This window comes from Melanotaenia boesemani, chromosome 2, assembly GCF_017639745.1.
Source record: "Melanotaenia boesemani isolate fMelBoe1 chromosome 2, fMelBoe1.pri, whole genome shotgun sequence".
Classification (NCBI taxonomy): Eukaryota; Metazoa; Chordata; class Actinopteri; order Atheriniformes; family Melanotaeniidae; genus Melanotaenia; species Melanotaenia boesemani.
Window position 1 is genome coordinate 33,144,071 of NC_055683.1, and position 24,309 is coordinate 33,168,379.

The window sequence follows — 24,309 nt, forward strand, 5'->3', positions numbered from 1 at the left end:
TGCACAAAGGTTATATATTTGTCAAAGACAAGCAGACCTGGGAGTACCTTCCAAATTCAGATAGCAATTAGTTGAAATACATTCTTATCTTAGGTGACAATTATCTCCACAAAAAATTATGCTAGATCAAAATTAATCTTTGTAATTCTTCTGATCACAGCAAATTAGCGTGTAATCTAGACCAGATTCACAAGGTAATGAGCCATAACTCTAAATAGGGGGAAACATTCTCCTTTAATCCTACATTTTTCAGGTGATGGATATGTTAAACAACCCAAATCACCAAAAATGCACCTTCATTAGGGAACAGTGGCGCATGACCTCGTGACACAGCTTCTACTTTTCACTGTTTCTTAACTTATTCTGATATCCATCACTCATGCTGATTAAGTAAACCTCAGTGTTAATAGATCTACGAAGGAAAGACTTCTGACAAAAGTGCAAATGTATTCAAGCTGAGCCCCTGAGGCACCCCGCTGTATCAGTCCAGGAAATGTTTTTGAGTGGACCAAGTGGTTTGTTTGAGGTCAAAGGTTACAAAAAAATGTCAGATTGGTTTAAACTGTGTCATGTGATAAAGACTAGAGCTTTGAATGGACATCAAGCCTCTCAGTGGGAAATCTTAGGCTAGCCCCAAGACTCCCCAAGCTGTTTATTTTGAGTATTAGAGGGAGGTTAAAAACCAAAGACAGCTGAAATTTAAAGGTGTTGAAATTCATTTGCTCTCACCCTCAGTGTTGTTATAACCCAAACAAACAGCAACATAGTTCTTTGGTCAATGTCACTTTCGGACACGTCAGTACCTAAACAAAGGCTGCAGACGGGTCAGCACACGACATGACTGATCAAAAGCATGTGAACTGATCACAGTTCATCTTCTCTGAAACTATAAAAACTACGAAAACTATTCAAACTCAAAAAAAAAAAAAATCACGTTTCATCTAATGTGGGCATAACTTTAATGTCTGCTTTAATTTAAACTATGTCACTGCCACTTCGATTTTTCATTACAACTTATTAAAATAGTTGCCACTGCAGTCTTTGGCATGCTTGGCAAAAACTGGATTAAACAGTCTGGGTTCAGTTTTGGTCACAAAACATTTCTGACATTTTTCCATGAGTTTTATAAGAGTTTTATGAACCTAAAAAGGTTTAAGGAATTTTCACAGCCCACATGGAAACACATTTCTTTTACCACTTTCTTGCCTGTCAGTCTCTCCCTTAAGAGAAAGAAAACCTAATATTATGTTTCATTATTATTTCTATCTTCAAACCAGTTAGAACAGACTATTATCTTTAAGAAGCTCTACACAATTTGACTGCCTGGTGGCTGATTTTACATGTCATTTTTATGTGAAGATGTCTTCATCACTTCAAAAAAAGAGTTCTTTCCAATTAACCTTGCTATTTATTTTAGGAATCAGTATTTTAAGTTAAAAGACTCTGGCAAAGTGTTGTTCTAGTACAAAACTGGTGGCTTATCTGTGTCTCTAGTGAAATACTAACAGTGACATACTTACAAAGGGCTTATTTATGTTAACAGCTACTACACATCAGTTTATCATCTAAAGAGTTGTTTCTGAATAAACTGGAGAGCTCTACAGGGGAAGATGGTTCGTGACACTTGATAAAAGATTAACTGAAAAGGAAAAAAAATTGTTCACCGGGCTTCATCAAAGTTTAAAAACAACCTACCCATCAGCTGTCAGGCATTTCACTCTGAATCAAACTGCTGGAATCACTCCCGCACCAAAGATCCTTCTGCACAGCTACACCCTGAGAGTGGCTGAAATGATTGGAGGAGCATTTGGAGGGAACAGGTCTCTGTATCAGAGTTTCCTCATCATGGTCTGGAAGTAATCCACTGTTCACAAAAGAGGGGAAAAAAAAAATTAATATATATATATATATATATATATATATATATATATATATATAAATAAAACTGACAAGTCCCAAATGTGTCCCACTTCCCTTCAGCAGCTTAATTAACCCTCTGTGGTACATGAAAAGTTTACATAAGCTCTTAAGATAAAGCTGAAAGGAGAAAGTTCATCTTATAACTATGTTTTAGATGATATTAGTTAGTAGCATATGTAAAACTAAATGATTAGGTTTCTGACGAGAAAAGACAGAAATTTTGCTGAGTGCCCTATAAATGAAAGAGCCCTGGATTTTCTTTGGGAAAATGGAGGAAATGAAAGATAAAGATGAGGGATCTGTGCAGGATTACAGGATCCTGGATGTGAAGACCTCCCCAGAGCTGGAGATTTGATTCTCCTCCATCTATCCAGACCCCTTTTCATCCTTCAACCCACATTTAAACGTCCCTTCATCTGTGGCTCTCATACTTTTCCTAATGCCAGCATCTGTCAGCACTGCTACTCCCCTCCAGCCTGCTCTCTTCTCTAGAAAGACATCGATTAGCAGGGGACGCGGTGACTGGCTGCACTGTCACGGAGCAGCTCGTGGGGATCAATCAGTCTATTGTTAGCTTGAAGTGCCTCATATATTTAGATCCCTTAAGATTAAACGATCAACGCTGAGAAGGAAGTGGTGGACAAAAGTTGAAAATAAGATCTCTTTTTTGTCTTGTTATAAAGGAGAAAAAAACAGTTTATCTGCCATTACTTAGTAAGTCTTTTAACTCCTGTTACTGTATTATTCTATTCTTTCAACATATAAATCCAAATTAATCAGACTGAATCAAGATAGACTCTCAAATATCAGCCAGATTTGTAGCTTGACAGCATCTTTTTTTATCCTAAACCAGAAACAACTGCCAAACAAGGCCATAATTTTTTACCCAAGTAATTTGTGTCTGACAAAGTAAAATGTCGCAGTGAACAAACAGCGACATGTACCATGTATTTGTTGTCAGGAAACGAGTAGATGGTTATTGATAGCCATCCAGGTGGAGCCTCCATAAAGTCTGAACTGTGCAACGCCTGTAAGAGTTACCTTTGGTTACAGCGCCTCACAGTGGCTGCTAACTGAAAGATTTGCATTCGCGTTCCTGCAAGTACATCTATCTGAATTAGCATGGTCAACTTAATTTAAGGGAGAAACATTACAGTTAGGTATTAATCCTAAATACATGTCACTTACAAGAAAGGGTACTATCAACATACAAAGATTTGAATGCGACTAACCGTTAATAATTTAGCATTAACCACCTAAAACTGCTCTAGCATACTGGCTGTTTACTGGTTTCTACACAACTTCACACCACCAGCAACAAACTAACATGACAGAACTGAGGGAACTCACCTCTGAAGTCTCAGAATAACCAATGTAGTTTAGAAAAAATAAATATATATCGACAAATACTGGCCTATGCTATTGTACCATTGTTAATTACTCCGCAGGTGAGGTTAATTGTCTGCATGTTTAGGGATCGTTTCAGTCTTTTTTTTATTTATTTTTTTTTTTTTTTGGCCAATAGGAGCCGCTGTGTCGGGCTACATTAACCAATCAGAGCTCGACTTAAATGAACGTGCCTGCTTTTCTTATTAGATGAATAAACTGAGCCAGCCATTTGTAAACGATCTTACTGAAGATTGATACATCAAATCAAATTGTGTTTGGAAAAACAAAGTAGTGTGAAAGTAATTGGTGCGGCCAGCGTTGGTGCAGGTAGTCGAAGGTTTTTTCCAGGAGACTTCAAAACTAAATTTGTTTATGTATATAATACCCTCCATAACAGCATGCAGTCCACGACTTTAGTATACAAATTTAAAAGGCATCATAGCATTATTAAAACTGTAATAAATACATATTTACGATTATTGTAACTGTTATCTTGTAATCTTTCTAAATTGACACATAGGTGTCTAATGACTTGAATAAAGCCATTAATATCTGACTTGAAGCAACACTGTTATGTTATCAGTGATAAAAGAAAAATAATTAAAATAAATTAAATTATAAAAGTCATATGGATCGAACTTTGATAAGGTGTTCACTATGCTATAGCAAATCAAAACCAGGAGGTGACATCATTTTCATCATCTACTATCTGAGATTAGTTAAGATTAAGTTCAAAATAACAAGGTTTAATGAAGACAATAGTGCATCATGGGAAAAAAAATAAGACAGAAAATGCTGTTCTATCTTAAATTGAAATACCAGTCTAACAGGCCAAGGGTCCTGTTCATGAGGTTCATGTTCATGCGCAGCTCATGAGCTGCCATAGAGCAGAATAATTCCTCAATAAAAGTGATGGAGCATGAAACACACTGATGAATTATAAACTTATAAAACCTCTCAGTAATCTTCTATTTCAACTTGTTTGCGACTCTGATTGAGATTAACACACTGTAACTTTTGTTAGGGCTTAAAATCCCCTCCTCTCCTCCCCTCAGTTGGTACATTACTATTCCTGGTAATGCGCCAATAAACGTCCCCCAGCCATTTTTAGATTTATAATACAGTGTGACCACTGACAGGACTATTACCTCAACTGTGTACTTGTAATTTAAAACTAATATAAATTATTATAAGATAGAACCCCAATTAGAAGAAAGTGCACAGACATAAGCATCACAGTGGACTATTAAAGATCCTTTTTATTATGGTGCATCATATTGCTTAGGAAATTGATATTTGTCTTGTTCTTAAAAACATTTTTTTCTGTGAACTTCTTTTGTGATAGAATGGCAGAGGAAGTTTCAAAAATCACCATAAAGCCTAACATCACCACTCAGAAAGAAAATTGCTTTATCTGACAAGTCAGTGAACTGACTCTTAAACTTACGACATCCAGTGACTGGTATCACTGCTGGAGCTGTGCCTCTGCCATGATGGTGCAGGTATTACTTTAGACACTAGAGAGCAGCCAACACTCATCTACAACCCTGCATCCCAGGTCTGTGTCATCTCACCAGGCTGTCTGTTGCCTGCAGCTCCACATTCAAACTGAATTATACTGTGAAATAGGATTACGTGTCAAGCAATGCAATGATTGAGCACAATTGTTGTGGTTTGTCAGGAGAGCAGAATAAAAAGGAAATACACAAACACACATTCCTATTTGTCATTTTGATGTGACTCGTCTGTGAAACAACATTAAGATAAGTCGACACTGGGTGTCAAATGATGGGTATCTTAGCATCCACAATGCTTTTTTTTTAAGTGAGTAAAAAATAGAAGTCACTTGTTTGGCTGCTCCCCAGAGAGTATACAGACTGAGTTATAGTCCCATAATCATGTGCAGAAGTGAAAGTGTGCATAAATGAACGTGTTTGGGTTTGAAAGGAGTTTTATTACGGTTGCTGCTTCTTCAGACTGTGGGACTGGGAGCGGATTTCCCTTTATAGGTTGCTTCTTCCTCTCCCAAAGAGCTCCCTGATACTCCGGCTAAACGAATAGGCTGGCTTGAATTATACAGAGACACGTTTAGCCTTTGAAATAATCCAATAAAAACGAATGAGGGAAAGATATAAAGCAACATTTCAAGTCAACGAGCTCATTTCCACTTTTCATCAACTTCTCTTGCATCATAATGAGCAGTGAATTTCTGTGTGTGCACGCAGGCAGGACCAGTGGATGCTAGCAAGCTGGAAGACCTTCTTGTGCCCATTCTCTTTTATTGCTTAGTCACACTGGATAGACAGGCTCTCATCCACTTTTGTGGACCTGCAGCTCTGACCCTGCACACTCAGAGGTCAGGTCCCTCAGTATAAGGCCTGGGGAGCCAATTAACCCCCGATCTGAGATCAATTAACCCTTTTACTACAGCACTGGAAGATAACACCAAATGCATTATTAGTTCATGCAAAGAAAACATGAGCAAAGGGTTTAAATGAGTCAATCTGAGACAAAACAACATTGAAGGATAGGTTCTGACCTATAGAGACAGGAAGCAATAGATCATGGGTTTATCAGGTGTTGCATGTTTAAAGAAGAAAGCTCCTGCATAAGCCAGCATAAAAACAAAGAAAGACCCAACTGAGTAAAACTCAATTATGAGTCTAATTAAGCAGAAATGGAGCTGTTGGGAGATAGGTGACCTGTGTAGTGATATCTTGCATTTCAGTTCATTAACCTGCTCCTACCAAACTGTGTTATTGAAGAAAGTCTTTATTATTCACACCTCACTGAGGTGACGCTCAACGGTTCATCTGAGCTCACCTTGTATGTCAATACTCTCCAGAAGAGGTCTAAATCAATAGTTGGTCTGTAGGGAGGACAAACAATCTGAGTAAAACATGTATGATGTGACAGTGTGACAGTCAGAGACTGCAGTAAATTCTTGGAGCTCTGAAACCTAGTTTAAACATTTTTAACAACAAGCTGAGATATTAGTTGTGTTTATGATGTGACAAACAGCCTGAAAGTAAATCTGGTCTTCCCCAATCAATAATTTTCACCCACACAGTGATGATTACATTTAATGATGGGGTGGCTGGTGAGAAATGCCCACAGAGTTGTCTGTGGATTTTTGAGAAAAGCTGTTGTGGGGACAAAAAAAAAAAACAATATCAGATATTTTCACACCGGATGCAAAGGTTTAGTACTTATTTGTCTCTGTTCTTTCTTTTTGATTGTTTGCTGGATTATCTGAGTGAATGGAAAAGTAATTAAAAGAGGAAAAAAAGGGAGATTACAGATGGGGGTGGGGGGGACTGAGACAAAGGAGGGAGTGAGAGAGGAAAGGGATTCTAGAGGGGGATATACACAAACACACACACACAGGGAGAGGGAGAGGGAGAAAGGAAACTGTTAAATCGTCTGTTCGCTCTTGCCAGTCTCAGGATTGCTCAGTTTCTGCAAGAGGGTGCAGCTCCATCCATCCAGGATCACCACTGGCACCGGTGACCAGAAATGATCAACACACTTCCCAGTGAAGTCATCTCCCGCTGAGATCTCGGATCTCTTCATGCTTTTGAATGGATGATAACAGCCCACGGCGCAAACATGGATCTCTCACACCACAACTAATGTGACTCAAACACGGGATCGGGGGGGAAAGAGCAGACAGAACAGAGGCTCTTCAAGTGGTTTCCACGTATTTCTTTTTGTTTGTTTGTTTGTTTTTGTCGTTGGTTTGTAGAAGCAGCACTTGAGCCCGCTTTGGATATGGGACCGTGCGCCAGCCGAGAGGGACCTGGTGTCGTAGGAAGAGCATCTTCCTGAAGGAGGAAAAGCCCGCGTTCGGGATTTTTTTTCTCTAACATTTCTAACATATAGGCATATACATATTTTTTTTTCTTTTTCTACTGTGGAGGGGGAGATGAGAGTTTTACGCACCGGAATGATGCGTCCCAACCACGGCTTCATCCTGCTCCTCCTCAACGGAACCGCTTGTTTGGTAAGATCAGAGTAAGAGTGAAAAAAGTCATGCTCGGGTCGTCCTAAACGCTGCTGAATTACATTATATGTCACACCTTGTACCGCCGCCATGAGGTGGTGTAGGTGTCTATATCCAATTTACAAGAAAAACTTCAGGTCATTTGTACCTCCTGCGAAGATGCAGATATAATCCTCGTTTGCTTTCTGCTGTTCTCTGCCATTACGATGTTTATGCAATTTTTACCCTCACTTCTAATTATTAAGAATATTGACTTTGGCTCAGCTCGGCTGACTCGGGTTTGGCAGGTGTAATCTCTCTATTCCCAAGGGAGGCTCGTGCGGGCTTGCACAGCGCGCCGTGCCGTCGGTGCTCATAATCAGTCTGTTAGGGGGTTATGTTCTCTTCTTGTTTCAGTCTTACAACCAGTCATTCAGTGCATACTGTCTGATTACTTAAAGTAAAATGACATAATTATCAACTAAGTGATTGCACAAAAACCTAATAAATTGAACTAAAAAAACTAAAACTCCTGGAAAGTGTTAAACATTTAAACTAACCAATTTCTTTTGAAGATTTTAGTAGCACAATTTATACACTTGCATGCACCTTGCTTCATCAAGCTTAAGAAACAAAAAAAATAAATGAAATAATAATAGGCAAATGGAAAAAAAGTCGATGCTGACAGAAAATAAGACTTTATTTTATTATTTTTTGTATTATTTTTTTAATCATGGTATCCGTTTACAATAAGTAGTAGCATCTTTACCCTTTGGGAGACATTGTAGGTTAATGGCTCCTTGGTTTCTCTGTATTACTGTGGAATCAAAAAGTCAAACCTGCTACATTTTCATATCAGAGATCTACAGTAAAATAAATCAATCATTCAACTCTTTCTGTAGTCTTAAAAATTACTTCCAACATTGCATAACCCACAATCAAATTTAGATCACCCACTCTACTTTCATGTAGGCTTGCAGACATATTAAAAAGCAGCCTTTAATGAGAAGTCAGCTTATGATTCACATGAGAAAACTTAAAAACATCCTTCTGTTCGGAAACCCCTGGGCTGAGTGAAGCTCACTCATCACAGAGCTTAGGGAATGGCAAGATCCAAAAAAAAAAAAAAAAAAAAAAAAAAAACATAAGAGAGCAAGATATTCAAGCGAATTGGAGTAGCTGTTCGATGCGCCCCTTTGTGCATCCCGTCAAGGATGACCTTGTGATTTTCAGTTAATATCATTTTGAAGTTCCAAGTTAAGCAAACATAATTTTTGGTGGTTTGAATGAATAATAGACAGCAGTTGTAAATGAATATTCATGCAGATATTGTTTGCAGAGGCACTTGTCTTTCTTTCAATAGATTCCTCTCCTCTTTGAGAGAAGAGACCACACGCTGCCTTAAAGCATGGGGAATGTGTGCCTTTTCAGTTGTCAGGTAGCCAGATACCAGAGTGGGGATAATAGGCTTAACAGGCACTTGTTGTCTTGGTTCTATGAGCTTTTTGTGAGCTGCAGGGCTACAGCCTATTGTAGCTCAGAAGGTCTGTGGCTAATGATAATGAAATTAAATGGGGGCTTTTTTCTCTTCCTCACCACACCATGTTATCTATGAGAAACGTACATGAGATCCCTCAGCAGGAGATCTTGGGTAATTCATTAGCTGTGTGGCATTGATGAATTAGGGAGCAATTAATAAATGAAGTAACTTTTTACTATGCAACAGATTAATAACGGTCCACCCTGCATTAAAAATTCAATGTGGATTATTTGCTGTTGTAACAGCTCTGCCATTTAGAGAGGGTTTGGTCTCCAGGGATCTTTCACGAATGGATACTATTATTGATGACTTTTAATACAAGGTGCCACTCTGATTGCTGTTTATGCGATTAATGATGTGTTTCAAATGCTAATTCTCTGTATTTGAATGGAGGCTTATGAATAATATAAACCTCCTCAGTTGTATAATTGACTGCTTGAGAAATTGTTTATTTTTGGCAGCAGTTTGTGTTTTATTTTCCATCAGTGGGGCTCAGCAAACTGACTGGATTTAGCTCACTAAGCTAAATAGCCAGCGTGCATACATAGAGAACAGTTTGTGGAATATTTAAGGTGAAAGTTTGATAATTCCTGTTTTTTATTGTTCTTGATAGAGGTCGGTAAGCTGAGCCAGTTTGGTAAAGGCTTGTAATTGTTTTGAATTCTAATTTGTCTCTTATAGTAGTTTCTCTGTTTTTTTGTTCGGTACATATTTCACTTTAACATGTTGGGGTTCATCATCTATTTACAGTATTAAGGAAAAGATAAAGCAGCCAAATGTCACATCTAAGAAGCTGCTAAATATTTTACTTTTTTACATGAAAACAATAATCAGAACTACAGATCAGAATATATTAATATATATGTATATATATTGTAAACTTGAATATATTTTTATTAAAAAGGAGATCTATGTCTGTACTGTAGCCACAACTGAGTAATTCTAGTGTGACCTCTGCAGATGCAGGAGCTTTGCTCTTCATACATGCTCACGTTGAGCTAGGGCTGGGCGATTAATCGATAAAATCGATAAATCGAATTTTCCATTTCTGGAGATTTATTTTTATGAAAATCTGGATTTTTTTTCCATAGTTAGTTAGCAGCAGACTTAGCCCTCCGTTCACACCAGAACGGTGTTTGTCTGACAGATTTTCAGTGAAATGACCCTTTACTCACGCCTGGGATTTAGCTGTGCATAAAACTGCAGTGAGAAATGCTGCTCTCTATGAGATGCAGAAGTCAACTTAACCCACAAACCCTAGTTAAGAGACAACCTTCATCAGGGGAATAATTCCTGCAGTGGATCCTGTATGATAATGATCAAGATGGAAAGAGATCACGGATGCATTGTGTCGCATATTTCAATGTTAGATATGAAGTCATTTATATGGTGGAAAAGCTATGACATTATATGTTTTATTTTTGCTGGCATTCATCTATATAAACAAATAAGTGTTTTTAATAAGTTTATTTATGTTTTGTTAAAGAAAAGAAAAAAAATCGATTAAAATCGGAAATCGGATTTGGTTATAAAAAAATTTGAGATTTTATTTTTAGGCCATATCGCCCAGCCCTACGTTGAGCTCACAGAAGCTTTTTCTTAGAAGAATTTTCCGGAGGAGAGCCTCAGGTAGCCTCTCTGTGGCCGTGAGAGACAGAGCCGTTTTATTGCCAGTCTGATTGCTTTCTGTATAGATGCACACAGGCCATCATGCTTGATAACTAAATTCCAGCCCTGTAGATGAGCAGAAACTGTCACTATTTGCAGATTGAATTTCTGTGAAGACATTCATACGTATTCGAAGGTCTAAACGCCACGCTTTTCTGTTTATGCAAATTAACTGCAATATAAACAAAATGGCACTTTGAAGACACCGAGAAATTAGTTTCTACTGCTACTACCTCTTTCCTTTAAAACACTTTTACCATCACCTTCTATTTGACTTTGCCATCAGCAAGGATAGATTGGTTTAACACATCAATTAAAACATATCATGTTTAAAGCATCATAGAGCCAGAATCGCTTTCATTACAAAGACTGTATACAACAGAGTATTCTCTTAAATCATAACTGAGACAACAAAAAGCATTAAAATACAGACTTCCTGCAGTTTGCCTAGAATAATACAAGACAACATGATGCGACAATACACAAACGCATGCTGTGCAAACCTGAAGATTTGTGTATGAGGTTAAAAAGCAGTAGCTGTCTGATTAATTCTTACTGCATAAGAGTTGCCGCTCTATTTTGACCTGTCGAAAACCCTCAGAGTCATGTTCCTTACCTTCCTGCCCTCCTCACAGGGTCATTCACCCTGTCCATCCTGATGAATCCTCAGGTAAGCAGAAATCTAATCTTAATCCAAAACCAAAACTCAGTCTGATACTACTGTGCATATGGTGACAAATGTGACTTCCTCCCCCATCCTTTTTGCCATCATTGTTGCAATGTGTATGTCAAAGCTCCACTTCCCACCTCACATCCTACACATATGTTCAAAATGCAAAACTCATTCATAATAGTCACATTTCTATTTGGGAGGCTCTAGATATGTCATCAGAGTGGAAGCAGATTGTATGGTTCATTGTGCAGAGCACATCTGACCTGCACTTTCCCAATGTGAAAAAATAAAAGGTTATAAGGTGGAGAAATGAGATCATCATCAAAATGGGAAGTAAACTTGTGGCCAAGTAGCCTAAACATTGAAGCTTAGAAAAACTGTCTGCAAACACAAATAATGCATGTTGTCAGTTAGTGTTTGGCTTATGATGACCACATATTAACAGGATTTAATCACTAATATCTTATGGATGAAATACATGTTGAATGTGTAGGAATTCCAGCAGGAATGAAGGGAGGAAGAGAGCTGCCCAACTGTTTTCATCTTAAAGAAGCATTACTGAGCTTAAGCAAATTTTATCAGTGGGGTGTCCCCTAATGACGGCTGTTTTGGCATTCATCTTACATCCATCCTCTGAGTTCGCTCGTAAGTCAATTCAGTGTTCTTGTCTTATCTCTTGTTCTGGCCCTTTCTCTGCTTTCCTTGTTTCCTGTGAATAATTTCCCTTTTGAATTTCTTTGATGAATTTGCCACAATGCACCTTCAAAACGGCCAGTGTGTTGATATCCAGTTGCTACCAGTTGACGTGGTGCAGTAAAACGAAATCCTGCTTGCAGCATCCCGGAAATTAAAAAGTTGTGAAATGTGGTTTGTCTGCCTTGGGACACTGCTGGCCAACATCAGCTCCATGAAATTTATATAATAAATGTCACTGTGCCATCAAAACGAGTCAGAAACACATATCTTTTTGGTCAGAAAGTTGCATAGTGCTACTTTAAAGTTGGTTGTGTCAAAGGCTTTGAATGTTAGTGGAAAAAAAAAAAAAAAAAAAAATCCCAAAATCAGGTTTAACTTTCTTAAAAGACTAAATTAAAGTTTCAGTGTGCAACATTTAGGAAAGTCTGCATGTAGAAATGTAATACAACTATATTCAGGCTTTGCTTTAATAAATGTAGATTAATAAATTCTGATAGTAGCCCAGAAGGGACAAACTGTCTCCTGTGTAAGCCTTTTTGCTTAAGTTGGTTACGGTTTGTAGTTTGTGTGACCAAGTATCACCACACCCTACACAATGGACCTTAAAATAATTTAATTCACTCGACAGACCATAAATACCTGTTAAAAATAATATGTTTTACCTTTGTTTTTCCAGTTCCACTGAAGGCTAATTGTTCTGTTTGGTATGATTTTCGTCAGCTTGAGCTCTAAATGTAAAACTCCAATGTGATTTGTCTTTCTTTAAATGATTTTCATAGCTATTCGAATCAAACACTTCAAGTAATAGCAGACAGTCCTTTATTGCGTAATTTCAGGATGTATTTGTGCAGATAACTGTGTAAATGCTGCCTGTTATTGCTAAAAGTGACTTTAAATACAATAGAAATTGGCTTCTTGTCTCTTTGACTCTGCCAGAACATCCAGAGTAACTGTAAGGTTCTTTCCTCTGAATTTTGACCTAATTTTACTTAGTTATTATTTTCTATTTTTGTTTCATTCAAACAAAAAATCCAACAATAAGCTGTCACAGAAACAATATATAAACATGAGGATGCAGAGGATGAGCAAAGCTGAACCACGTGCCTGTGGAGTAAAATTGCTTGAGTTATGCACAACCACAGCAGGAATGACCCCAGAGGTGCACCTTCTCCATCCCCCCCCCTCTGACCATCCTGTTAGCTCCTCCTCCATACTCCAAGCATCCCAACAGAGGTGGCGAAGAGAGACAGGAAGAAAGCACACTCCCTGACACGCTGACAGCCCTTCATAGTCAAGCGCTGAGCTGTCATGAGACAGAATACGTTGTCGGCTCAAATCCAGCATTATTTATTGTGGCATTGCTATCTGGGAGACTGTTTGGGAGACAAAGCACTCCCTAGAAGAATATCCATAGGTTGGTTGGGATTGTGAAGGGTGGATCACAGCGCACAGCTAAAAGAAATCGGCTCGTAGCCCTGGGTAAAATGAGTGGGTGTAACTCCCAGGGGATCCAGATAAAGATGTACTTGACTTTCACACGAAAATGAATAACTAAGGATGGGAAAATCCACAACAGATATTTTAAATTCACAGATTTTCTGCTGGAAGTGACACAAGCAAAACTTGTTTAAATGTACTGTATAAATTCAAATTGTTACCAAAAGATTGAATGAACTTTTCATTATTTCAGGAGCAGTTGGCATCTCAGCGATATTAGAAAAGGCGATGTGGGACCAAGGGATGTGGGTTTATTGAAGGGGGAACACCAGGCTGTTGGTGAAAAGAAAGAAGGGAAACTAAAGCTTTCTCGATGCCGCAGGCTCTGAGGCTCATGCTGACCTCATCGTGGTGTGACTAGAGTTGCTTGATATCACACTAGAATAAGGCCAGTGAGTGAGAGCCCATTTCTATTCTTTATTCTCTGACAATCTGTAAACAGTCAGTTCTGCGCGAATGGATATCGAGTAAGTTGGAGTTGACCAGCGTGCCGGCTGGTGATGGTACGGTGATTTTCAGGGTCAGAGTGGTGCACACATCCAGGCCTGCTGAGAGTCTTTACAGGGGTCTTCAATTAAAGCAACACACAGTCATAGGAATGAGGGAATTTTGGCTGAGCGCAAACATTTTTGCAGAGCACATTGATTTCTGAGTTGGACTGAGAATGCATTGCTGCAGGGTATAAGACAGCAGTTATTTCAACCTTTATTGCTCTAGAAAAACATCCATTTAAACAGTCATGCACTCATCAAACCCCATTTTTCAATAACCTGGAACAATTTACCCTTTAAACTAATGCAGTATAATTTTAGAAGACTGTAGATACTTAGTTAAGAGAGTTTGTCTTAAATGTTTTGCTTTGGGAGAAAACAAATTTCCTTTTCTTAACAGGCTTTTCCTCATTGTTGCTAAAAGTTAAAGAATGTCATTTGAACACTCATATTTCTGCAGTGGGCACGTAATTGTAGCCCGACTTTCCAGGGTCACATAACACAAAGGTTGTTCTAAGAACAATGGGTTTGTTTATCTGCTGACCTTTCCAGATTAGGTCTAATCCATTTTAAATGGACTGCAGGTCTCACTTGTTGCCAGAGTGAGTGTCAAATGTCTTACAAGCAAGCATTTCTGATCAGATTTCACATCCTTCCTCACATTTTTGGGTTAAAAGACAAGAAAGTCCGAAATCAGCTAAGACTGCAGAGTTCTGGGTGTCTAAACTGTTTGGTGTAAGGAAAGAAACTGTTTTCACAGTTTGTAGTTTCATGAGACCTGCAGTGCTGCACAAAATTCAAAGCAACGCAAGGTGGATTTCTGATAATCAAACCAATAATAAACAAACCTATCCCTCAACTAAATACATTCTGTATTTATTAATGCACAATACCAAGATTCAGTACCAATGCTTTCAACATTGTGTTAAATCTTATTGTTTGGCAGCAAAAATGTTTTTTAACTCGCAGAAATTTGTGTATCTTGTTAAAAAGTACTAAGACTGTAGTGTCATATCAGACCACAGCCTTATAAGACAGCATTTAACTGAATGCCTTTTTACCCAAACTTGAGCTCTTCCAGATTTACCAGACAGGTGTGAATATTGCAGTGGTGGCTTTAATCAGCTGCGTCCCATCAGCCTTCATTTTGCTTCCCATTCCCCAGGGAAAGAACTGGGGCAAAAGCGTCCCCTGCTGCCACTCTCTATCCTCTTTGCACCGCCAACTTGTCGATATCATATAATGTTAAAGTTTGATAGCCAATTCAGAGCCAAGCTTCATAGTGAGCATACAAAATGAGCTGCGTTCCACAGGGACCCACACACTACTGAACCTGTCCAAAATGAGCCAGGTAAAAGGGTTGAGGATGCAGAAAGACAGGACAGAGAGGGAAAAGAGCTTAAAATAAAAAGATTCAGTGTAGTGAGTTTGCCACCTACTGCAGGCCTTAAGCTCCTGTGACCCCCAAGTAGCTGGAGTAAATTATTCATTGGGAGTCAAACGGCTTGTTTCTTGTGAAATTACCTTTCTCTCCCTCACCTCTTCTTGGATCTAGACTAGCCAGAAGAATAATTAGTTATAAGGGCACAGCCGTTTTCAGACTTTAATCATGTAACAGAGAAATCTCCTGCAGAGAGCATATTACTTCTGGAGATGGGGAGAAAAATGAAGCATTGACAGACACCCAAGAAATCTGAGCTGCTTGGGTCTTTAATAAAAAATTGATGCCATTTTAGAGATGAAGATTTTAATTCAACAGTCAGAGGAAAGTGGAGTACTTATTGAACTTGTCAGCTCCCCAGGATGAGCACATGTTTTGTTTGGTGGCTCAACAGACAGAATTTCTATCAACTGATCAATTTAATTCAATACAGATTTTTCTTTTGGTAATTTGAATATTTGCCAGTAAAATTCAGGTTAGTGTCATGAACTGGCTTAATGTGGGAAAAACAATTCTATTTAAAATAGACTACAACAGTCAAATGATAGCATTTGCAATCATTTGAGTGTGTGTGTCCAGCTGATGAAGTCTAACATTCATTCTACTTTGGCTTGGGGCATGCCTGGCTCTTGAGCTGCAAACTGTCCACTTTGATAACCATCATCACCGTCATCATTTGATTGGTAAACAGTGCAGTAAACAAGTTTTTTTTTGTTTTGTTTGTTTTTTTTTGCCAAAGACAGCAACCCACTGTGACCAAAATCACTATTGTTACTGTAAAGTTAGGGGCTGTGAAAACAGGAAATCCAAAGAAAAAACTAAACAGAAAACCAAAGAAAAAGAAGTTGGACAGAAGTAGAAAACCAAGACCAAGCTGTCCAAGGCTGTAATCTAGATCAAGTTACTAGAGACACCTATAGTTAAAACATACACACACAAAAACAGGTATCAGAAAACAACAGATATATATATATATATTTCTTCTTTTGTAAGACTTAGAGCACAGATTTTAGTTAATTCCTACCTTGATCTCTGCTCTTTATCTTACTAATAGTGTGCTTCTGCCACCAGGGGAAAGGGGTTAAAATGGTGTACCTGTCACTGCAACAGGCTGATTATTGCCTGTGGAGCGGGCAGGCTTGTGAGGATCGCTGCTTTCCCTGTACTTCCTGCTGGGAGAGAGGCCTGAGGCCTTTGCTCACTGAGCCTGAATGACTCACAATTACCACAGCGACAGAGCCCGCAGCCACCTCCCATCCTCTCCAGCCGTTTCCCTGACTCACTTAGCACACATGACAAATGACAAAATCAGCCTGAACCTCCGCCCCCTCAGTAGGACCTGACTGCCCATCGCCCACACTTTGCCGACAGTACTTAAAGCCAGGATACATCTTGCCAAGTGTCATGAAACAAAACAAACTTCCTCTGAAAGAAACTTGCTCTGACCTTTTAAAGTCACTGTGGCTGCTTGATTTGTCATGAAGGGAGGACTTTTTGGACAGTGGCTTGAATGTGAAAGCAAATGAGTGACATGGACCCAAAGATGGGATTGATGTTTGACAGTTAACACAACGTTGGGGTATGCTTTCCAAAATATCAAAGTGGATAAGTGGATTCATCTTCTGCTGTATGAAAACAACACTAAATTCTGAGGTTATTCTTTACCATTTCAATTTGCTTACAAAGCAGAAGAACAAGTTGGAAGAGTGCTGATAGTTAAATCTTACACCTCATATACTTCCCTAGTTAAATGCAGGGAGGCAAGAGAGTTGTAGGAGTATGCAGTTTTCCAGAAGAGAAAGGAACTGTAGTGCTTGTTAAAATATTTAATGAGGAAAATATTTTATATGCTGAAGTCACACATTAGGCAGGATGCGTCATTCAACAGACCATGTCACACACATGCAAATAACAGTTGAAAACCATCCCTTTACTGGCAAAAACAGTGGCTGTAGTGATCATTACTGCTGCAACTTGGGCTTTCTTCACAGCCACATTAAGCTCATCCTAACATTTGTCTTTGACAATGATGCTGTGTACTGAATCTGACACCTCCAGTGGTGCCAGACACTTAAATCTTCTGTTCAATGATAACACAGCGCTCGCTTCGTCTCTCCTCGTGCAGCTCAGCCTTTTGAGCTTCATAATAAGACTGAGAGAGGAAGAGACTAACAAAGTGTATTTGAATGCGTTTTTTGTTCAGATATGCTGCCAACTTCAGAGAAAAACAGGCAAAATGATCTTCTAACCAAAGGGCAGTTTGAAAGACATCAAGAGTGACAAACTTTGAAGAACCCTGAGGGGCTTTTTGTAGGACACTGCAGGGGATCCTAAGTGCCATCTGGGAGGGAGGCAGCGCTCCCCTCAGTGCCCAGCAGCTATCAGCCCATTGAAAGGAAGAAATCAATCACAAACTAGTCCATCAATGGGGAATGGTGTGTCATCAAAGTCATCATGTTTGGCCCTTTTGTTTCCCCTCAGAAAAACAAAGATACATTTGAAGAGATTAAAATCAATAAGTCTTCAGCTCCTTCAGTTTTTGTTCATTATTAATGAGTTTATGTTTTCCAAAAATAAAAGAAAACAAGCTATTGGAACCATCTGATTCAAGAGGAAGAAACTCTTGTCAGGGCTGTTATCGGCCCCTGTGGGAAAGCTAAAGGATGTGAGCGGCAGTGTAGCGCAGCAGCAGACAGGTAACTAGAGCAGAGGGCGTCTGGCCTGTAACACCCCCGTGGGAATAAAGCCAGATTAAGGGAAGAGGGGAGTCCTCTCAACTGAGTCCAAACATCAGACCACAATCACATCAGTGGGAATCCTTTCAAGGCACTTGAAATGCAATACATGTCGTTATTAAAGGAAATACATGTTTTTACAGAGGCAGAAAATCAATATCACTGACTGACTGCAGAGCAAGTTAACAAATGTGAGGAAACTTGAAAAGCCTGCATAAAATGCAATAGAAATGAGTCAGACTTAATAATCCTGACTAAGCCGGTATAAGGAAGCCCTGGCAGTCAAGACAGTAGATGGATCAGAGCACAGACAGGGATGCATGCATTATGCATCATTGTAAAATCTCCCGGGTGGAGCACACTCACATACACAAAGTTAACTCAGCATTCGCATTTGCATCACTTATTGTTTGCATTTACCACAACTCAAAATTCAGATGTGTGTATGCAAGTGTGTGTGTTCTCTACTGCCAAATCCAAAGGATACAACAATACTGGATCCTTAAACTGCACATTAGACAAAAAGCTACATGTTAATAGATCATTACCATTAAATTATTATCCTTTACTTTCACATTCACACACTTCACAAAGCTACTGCTGAGAACAGCATCACTATCTTATCTCCCTCTCTCCTCTTCCCCACCTTTCAGTTGATGTTAACATCTGACAGCTTTGTGTATGTGTGTGTGTGTGTGTGTGTGTGTGTTTGTGTGTGCACAGATACAGGTTTTTTTTTTCTTTAATTAAAACACTGGAAGTCTTAATTGGACATTACACTTTATTCTTGGGCCCTCCCGCTGGCCCACCTCTCCTTTCTCAAACACTTTGATCCTCCGACGAAATGTTTCGAGGCAGTTACAGTTTCCTCTGCACACAGAACGCGGTGCTTAAAAAGCAAAAAGCTCCCTTCAACACAAGAAATACAGCAGAGTATACGTTCCACCTGGACTAAGTTCATTTAAGGTTTTTATATAAGAGCCATTCTTTTCAGCTATATTATCTTCTGATGTTGCTCCAGCAAGAAATGAGATTGTGTGAGCTGAGATGGCAACATGGACAAAGTGAAATGTAATGTAAATGCTTAGCTCACCTACACTTGCTTTAAGTGCATAAATCAACCTCTAACCTCTGTTGTCAGAGAAAGAACTTTAGAGAACATTTTAAACCGATGGTGCTTTATTGTTTTACAGCCTTTGAAGAACATTGTCCACCCTCACAAATATTGATTAAACTGAGCAGGACCACAGCAGTAATACACTCTACGTGAATTCAGTTTTGGTGATTCTCTGGTAGAATCAGTTCCTTGATCCCTCTGGCCTCACCACTCGCTTAGTGAGCTTAGGGAATTACATCGGCTCTGTGAAAACTAGACAAAGGAGTGTTTTTTCCCCTGCAGCTGAGATAAACAAAAAAATGTAATAATGCCTTGTATATATATATATATATATATATATATAAACATCATGTAGTAACATTGATATTAATAGAATGTGTCACAGTTAATACTACTAGAGGTGCAAACAGTAAATTAAGTATTGATTAAATCTTTCATTTGTTTTCTGTACACGTCTCTTTCAACCTTACTAATAATACTTTTTTTTTTCTTTTTCAATCTTCTTTTCCAACTCTCTCCAGGTGGTGATGGGTCAAGAAGATGACTCTACCAGCCCCAAGAGCTCTTCAGATGAATCCTCCAAGACGGTGGGCCTTCTGAGTGGGCAGACATCCCTCTCACCCCTGAGCCGCTGGATGCTGAGCAGTAAAAGCAGAGCTGCAAATGCCACCTCTCTAGATTTGCCCTACCGCACCCCAGTCCCTTTCTCCAAGCAGGAGTTTTCTAAACAGGAGTTCTGGGAGATGTTAGGCAGTGACCTACTCAAACCTGACACCTCAAGCTCCAGAGTCAAACGCCGGCCAATTGTTAAGACCGGCAAGTTCAAGAAGATGTTTGGCTGGGGAGACTTCTATTCCAATATCAAAACAGTGCGGCTTAACCTGCTGATCACTGGCAAGATCGTAGATCACGGTAACGGCACGTTCAGCGTCTACTTTCGCCACAACTCCACAGGCCAGGGCAACATCTCGGTCAGCCTGGTGCCACCCGTCAAGGCGGTGGAGTTCGACCTGGAGCGCCAGAGTGTGGTCTACCCCAAGGACTCCAAGATCTTCAACTGCCGCGTGGACTATGAGAAAGTAGACCGAAGCAAGCGCACCTCGTTGTGCAACTACGATCCATCCAAGACCTGCTTTCAGGAACAAATCCAGAGCCACGTGTCTTGGATTTGCTCCAAGCCTTTCAAAGTCATCTGTATCTACATTTCCTTCTACAGCACGGACTACCGCCTGGTGCAGAAGGTTTGCCCGGACTACAACTACCATAACGAGATGCCCTACCTGCCCTCGGGCTAGAAGAGATGTAGGGGGGAGGAAAGAGGAAAAGGGGAAGAGTGGGAGTGTGTTAACTTGTGGTGAGGAAAATAGGGCTGTAAATGCCGGAGTGGCAGCAAAACAATTTAAAAAAATCTGTAGCCTGACTATTGTAAGATGTAAAATCATATATGCAAACGAACCCTACAGTATGCAGATAATAAGGGATTTGAAATGCTTAATGACAACATTCATTAGCTTGACTGGCAGTCAAAATATAGTACCACCGACATGCACATTCTTACCTCAGTCCTGCTTCTATTTGCCAACTTTTCACCAGCATTTCTCTCACCCATTTTTGCATTTGTGAATTTTGTTTGAATGTTCTAATCACCTATTAAAATACTGCTCTTTTGCAAAGTCACAAGGCAGTATGAAAAGTGAAAGAGGGCTTTTAAATGCTGATTTGATCCACCAGAGAGGTACAGACAAATTTAGACTATTACAATAATCATATTGTGTTTAACATTGCATGCACTATAGTCATGATTTAAACATACCACAGGGAAAATGAAACACTAATTTTCTCACAAAGTGCAGGTGAATGAAGAGTGTAACCAACCACATCTTCATTAAGGTCACAATCAGACTTTTTAAAGGACGTTCTGTATGAAAACTCCATCTTCTTTAACGTAGACATCCCCCTCGTTGCAGACGTGTGTTTACCCACCAAATCTAATCACAATACATTCTTCAGTCATGTTGCTGCTACATAAAATTTGCAAAGAAAAGAAAATTGCTCAACAACGATCCAGGGCCACAGCTTAAGACAAGTTCAGTGTGAGGGGAATTACTAGATTGTGCACAGAGATAGAATTGGCCCTCCACACTTAAGAGAGCAAGAGCAAGGTAGGGGAGTGAGAAACGGAGAGATTCAGTGAGCCCTTTTAATTAAAGTGGAGAAGGAGACGCAGAGTATGCGGCGCCTTCTATTGTCCCCTCTGTATGAAAAAGATTACATTTTGTTGCTGTCAGGATTCCTGATTTCACGCCTTGATAACTTTGACTCTGTGAGGGAGATTGCTCTCTCCCCACAAATTCTGTTCTCACTAAAGTCAGCCCGTTATCTTGAATAAATGAAAATATTATCATAATAATTACATATAATTTAATCTCTTTTAGAACTAATTAAGGTTTCAACTAGAGGGTAAATGTATTTCTGAAAATCAAGTCAATGGGAAGGAGGATAAGAAGACGTTCTTGGGGATTGTTGTGATGCTTTTGTGTGGAGCCAGAAGCCAAAGCTCGACCCAGAGTTAACTGCTCTCATTAAGATAAATGGCCACTGGCTGGCCCATCTCATGTTACTCTCACAAACAATATCAGTGGAAAGCGGCGCACAATGGAGAAACGAATTAGGTTGGCTGGCATTTTTGCGTGCTGAGAGGTTACCGCTGCAGCATTTATGGGGACACAATGACTTCTTGGTTAATTAACAATGAACAGTCACACGACAGGTGTAAAGAGTCATTAAACAGCAGTATCAGATATGCTGCTTGATGCCAATGTACTGTGACATCAGTGATAAAGAACAGATCTGTGCATAGGCATGCTTGGCTGAAACTGCACAACAGTGTCCCAGGTGGACTCAAGCAGCAGTGAATGGTCACCGTGAAGCTGTCCTCCTGTGGGGGGTAGCATAAGGCCAGACATAAATGCATCACTTTGGCTGTACAGTGTGAGCAGCAGAAGGAGGGAAAACACAGTCACAGGGGCTAAACATAGAAACAAAGACCTGTAAATCTGCACATCAAAGCTCTTAGTTTGTAATTTCCTCTTAAAGGGGGGGGGCTTCTCCCATATGAAACAAAATCAACTCGTGGCCCAGAGCAAATGGCAGCAGCACACAAACAGAAAGCTGCATTACTCATAGCCATTATAAATGTTTTTTTCTGCTTCAGACCTCTGTCTCTTAAACACATATGCCATAGCTGCTTCAATCCTCTGCTTGTTGACAACATTTGCCTGCCGCTTCTCCTATTATAAGTGTTTCCAAAATCATTAACACAGCTATAAGCATTAAGAATTAGAAAAAATGTTGAAACTCACTTTGGTTTCACTCCCTTCTCAGTACCAGTTTGTGCTTTATTTATTTGAAAGAATACATACATACCGAGTCCCAGTGGAGCATACATTATAAGTTAGGCAGCATCTCAAACTGAATGCCTGACGCCTGTTTGAAGGTCCTTCTTCTGCACTGCTGGATGGAATATAAAGTTTCCTGTATTTTAGATGCATCAACCAGCATGAATGAACCACTGCTTTTGCTCTGTTCATCCATTTCCTCATCCTCCAGCTCTTGCTGTCCTTTCCCTCCCAGACATCTGCATGTTATTCAGCTGTACACCCTACTGTCTTTATGCTGTTATCATATGTAAGACTGGCCTCAGTCTTCATACGCTGTCTACCCGGGGCTGAACCCTGGTGTGGGTAGTTCCTGACTGCTGCCCCGGCAGCCCTCCTGATCTCAGTGCTGAGCTGAGATGGCTAATGTCTTTGAGCTTAATGTCGAGCTAGCTGAACATAAGCAGGGAGAACTCCCCTCTTTCCTCCTCTATCAGTTTCTCTCTATATCTCTATATCCCATCAAACAAATGTGTGTGCACACAGAGACTTAAGATGTATTGGTTTAGGTATTTCCTCTCTCCTGTTCAAAGCATCTTACATAAGCCTCTGGATTGGGAAGACGTGAAATGTCCTGGAAAGCATGCCAACGGAGTGCTGAACACAGATACGCCCCAGTAACCTCAAACACCCCCACCCCAATCCCGCAGGGCATCATGAGAGAAGTTGGAAACTCAGACAAGGATGGTATGAAAGCTGTGCAACATAAGCCCACAGCGCTGTAGCAATGTAGAAACAACAAGGACACATGTTGGGCTACCCACCAAGAAGAAGCTCCTTACCGATTAAGATTCACAGCAATACTCTCACAGAGGCTCCACCCTCTCTGTCGCTCCGGGATGGGCAGAAAGGCTGCTGGACTAAATTTTGCAGACTGTCATGTTGCTGTGGGATGGACAGTGTTGTCATGGCAGCAGCCTTATTATTTACCCATCTGGTGCCAACAGACATGTGAATATCTGGCCTTAGAGACCATGAGACAACATTGGTCTACTCAACAAGAAATAATAACAAAATCAGACTTTTGAAAACATAAGTATACATATATAAATATATATATATAGATATATATATATATAAAAGCTAAGAGTCCTCAGAACTGAATAAAGTTCTGGGTGAAAGTTGTCCGTTTTACCTTTTTGTTTCTTATCAGTTTGTTTCTCTGTGCCATGTGGATGATATACTGTATGGATGATATGATGGCATTTACTGTGGTTTTCAACATTCTATAAATCAATAAAGTACACAGAGGTACTTCAGCCACTTAAACTACAGAGAAACAGGCTCTGGTCTTATAACTGGTTGCATTCCCCTGTGCAGGTAGTGTGTCAACAATCATGCAGTCTCTGTTTTCTTGTATTTTCATACCCAAACCGGAGGTAGAAAAAAAAAAGAAAGATGTGACAGAAATTTTTGCTTGAGGCTCTTGCAGATATATATGCAGAGAGAGAAAAAAAGGAGTAAGGAGGAGCAGGGAGGAAAATGGGGTTGAGTGTGGAAAAAGGAAATGTTTCAACTGGAATGATGCATGAACACAACTTCATCCCCTAATTAGCCTTCTCCTTCTTTTTTCCCTCCACATTTACTTACTTTCAGTGTCTTTGTTGTGCAACTTCACACTCCTCTTTCCTTTCAAAATGCAACTGACATTAAATTCTTTCTACTTCTTAATTAAATCCCAGACAACTGTTAACGAGGGAATGGGTTCAAACATTCAGCTCAC

At 39.7% G+C, this 24,309-nt stretch overlaps 1 protein-coding gene and 1 long non-coding RNA gene across 3 annotated transcripts in view; one reads left to right on the forward strand and one right to left on the reverse strand.

The window, feature by feature from the left end:
* Positions 1-3,353, reverse strand: part of LOC121632772 — a 74,136-nt gene extending 70,783 nt beyond the window's left edge. Inside the window, exons 1-2 of one of the 2 annotated variants that reach the window (XR_006008965.1) lie at positions 3,271-3,353; positions 1,696-1,864 (exon numbers count right to left, since the gene is read on the reverse strand). This is a non-coding gene — a long non-coding RNA (uncharacterized LOC121632772). The remainder of the gene's footprint in view (positions 1-1,695; positions 1,865-3,270) is intronic. The other variant, XR_006008967.1, reaches the window with a different exon arrangement.
* A 3,368-nt stretch (positions 3,354-6,721) lies between these two features.
* On the forward strand, positions 6,722-24,021 carry LOC121646674 (neurexophilin-1). Its single transcript, XM_041995815.1, has 2 exons — positions 6,722-7,312; positions 19,671-24,021. The coding sequence occupies exons 1-2, from the start codon at positions 7,235-7,237 to the stop codon at positions 20,442-20,444; spliced, it is 852 nt and encodes a 283-aa protein (XP_041851749.1). The 5' UTR covers positions 6,722-7,234; the 3' UTR covers positions 20,445-24,021.
* The last annotated feature ends 288 nt before the right edge of the window (positions 24,022-24,309 follow it).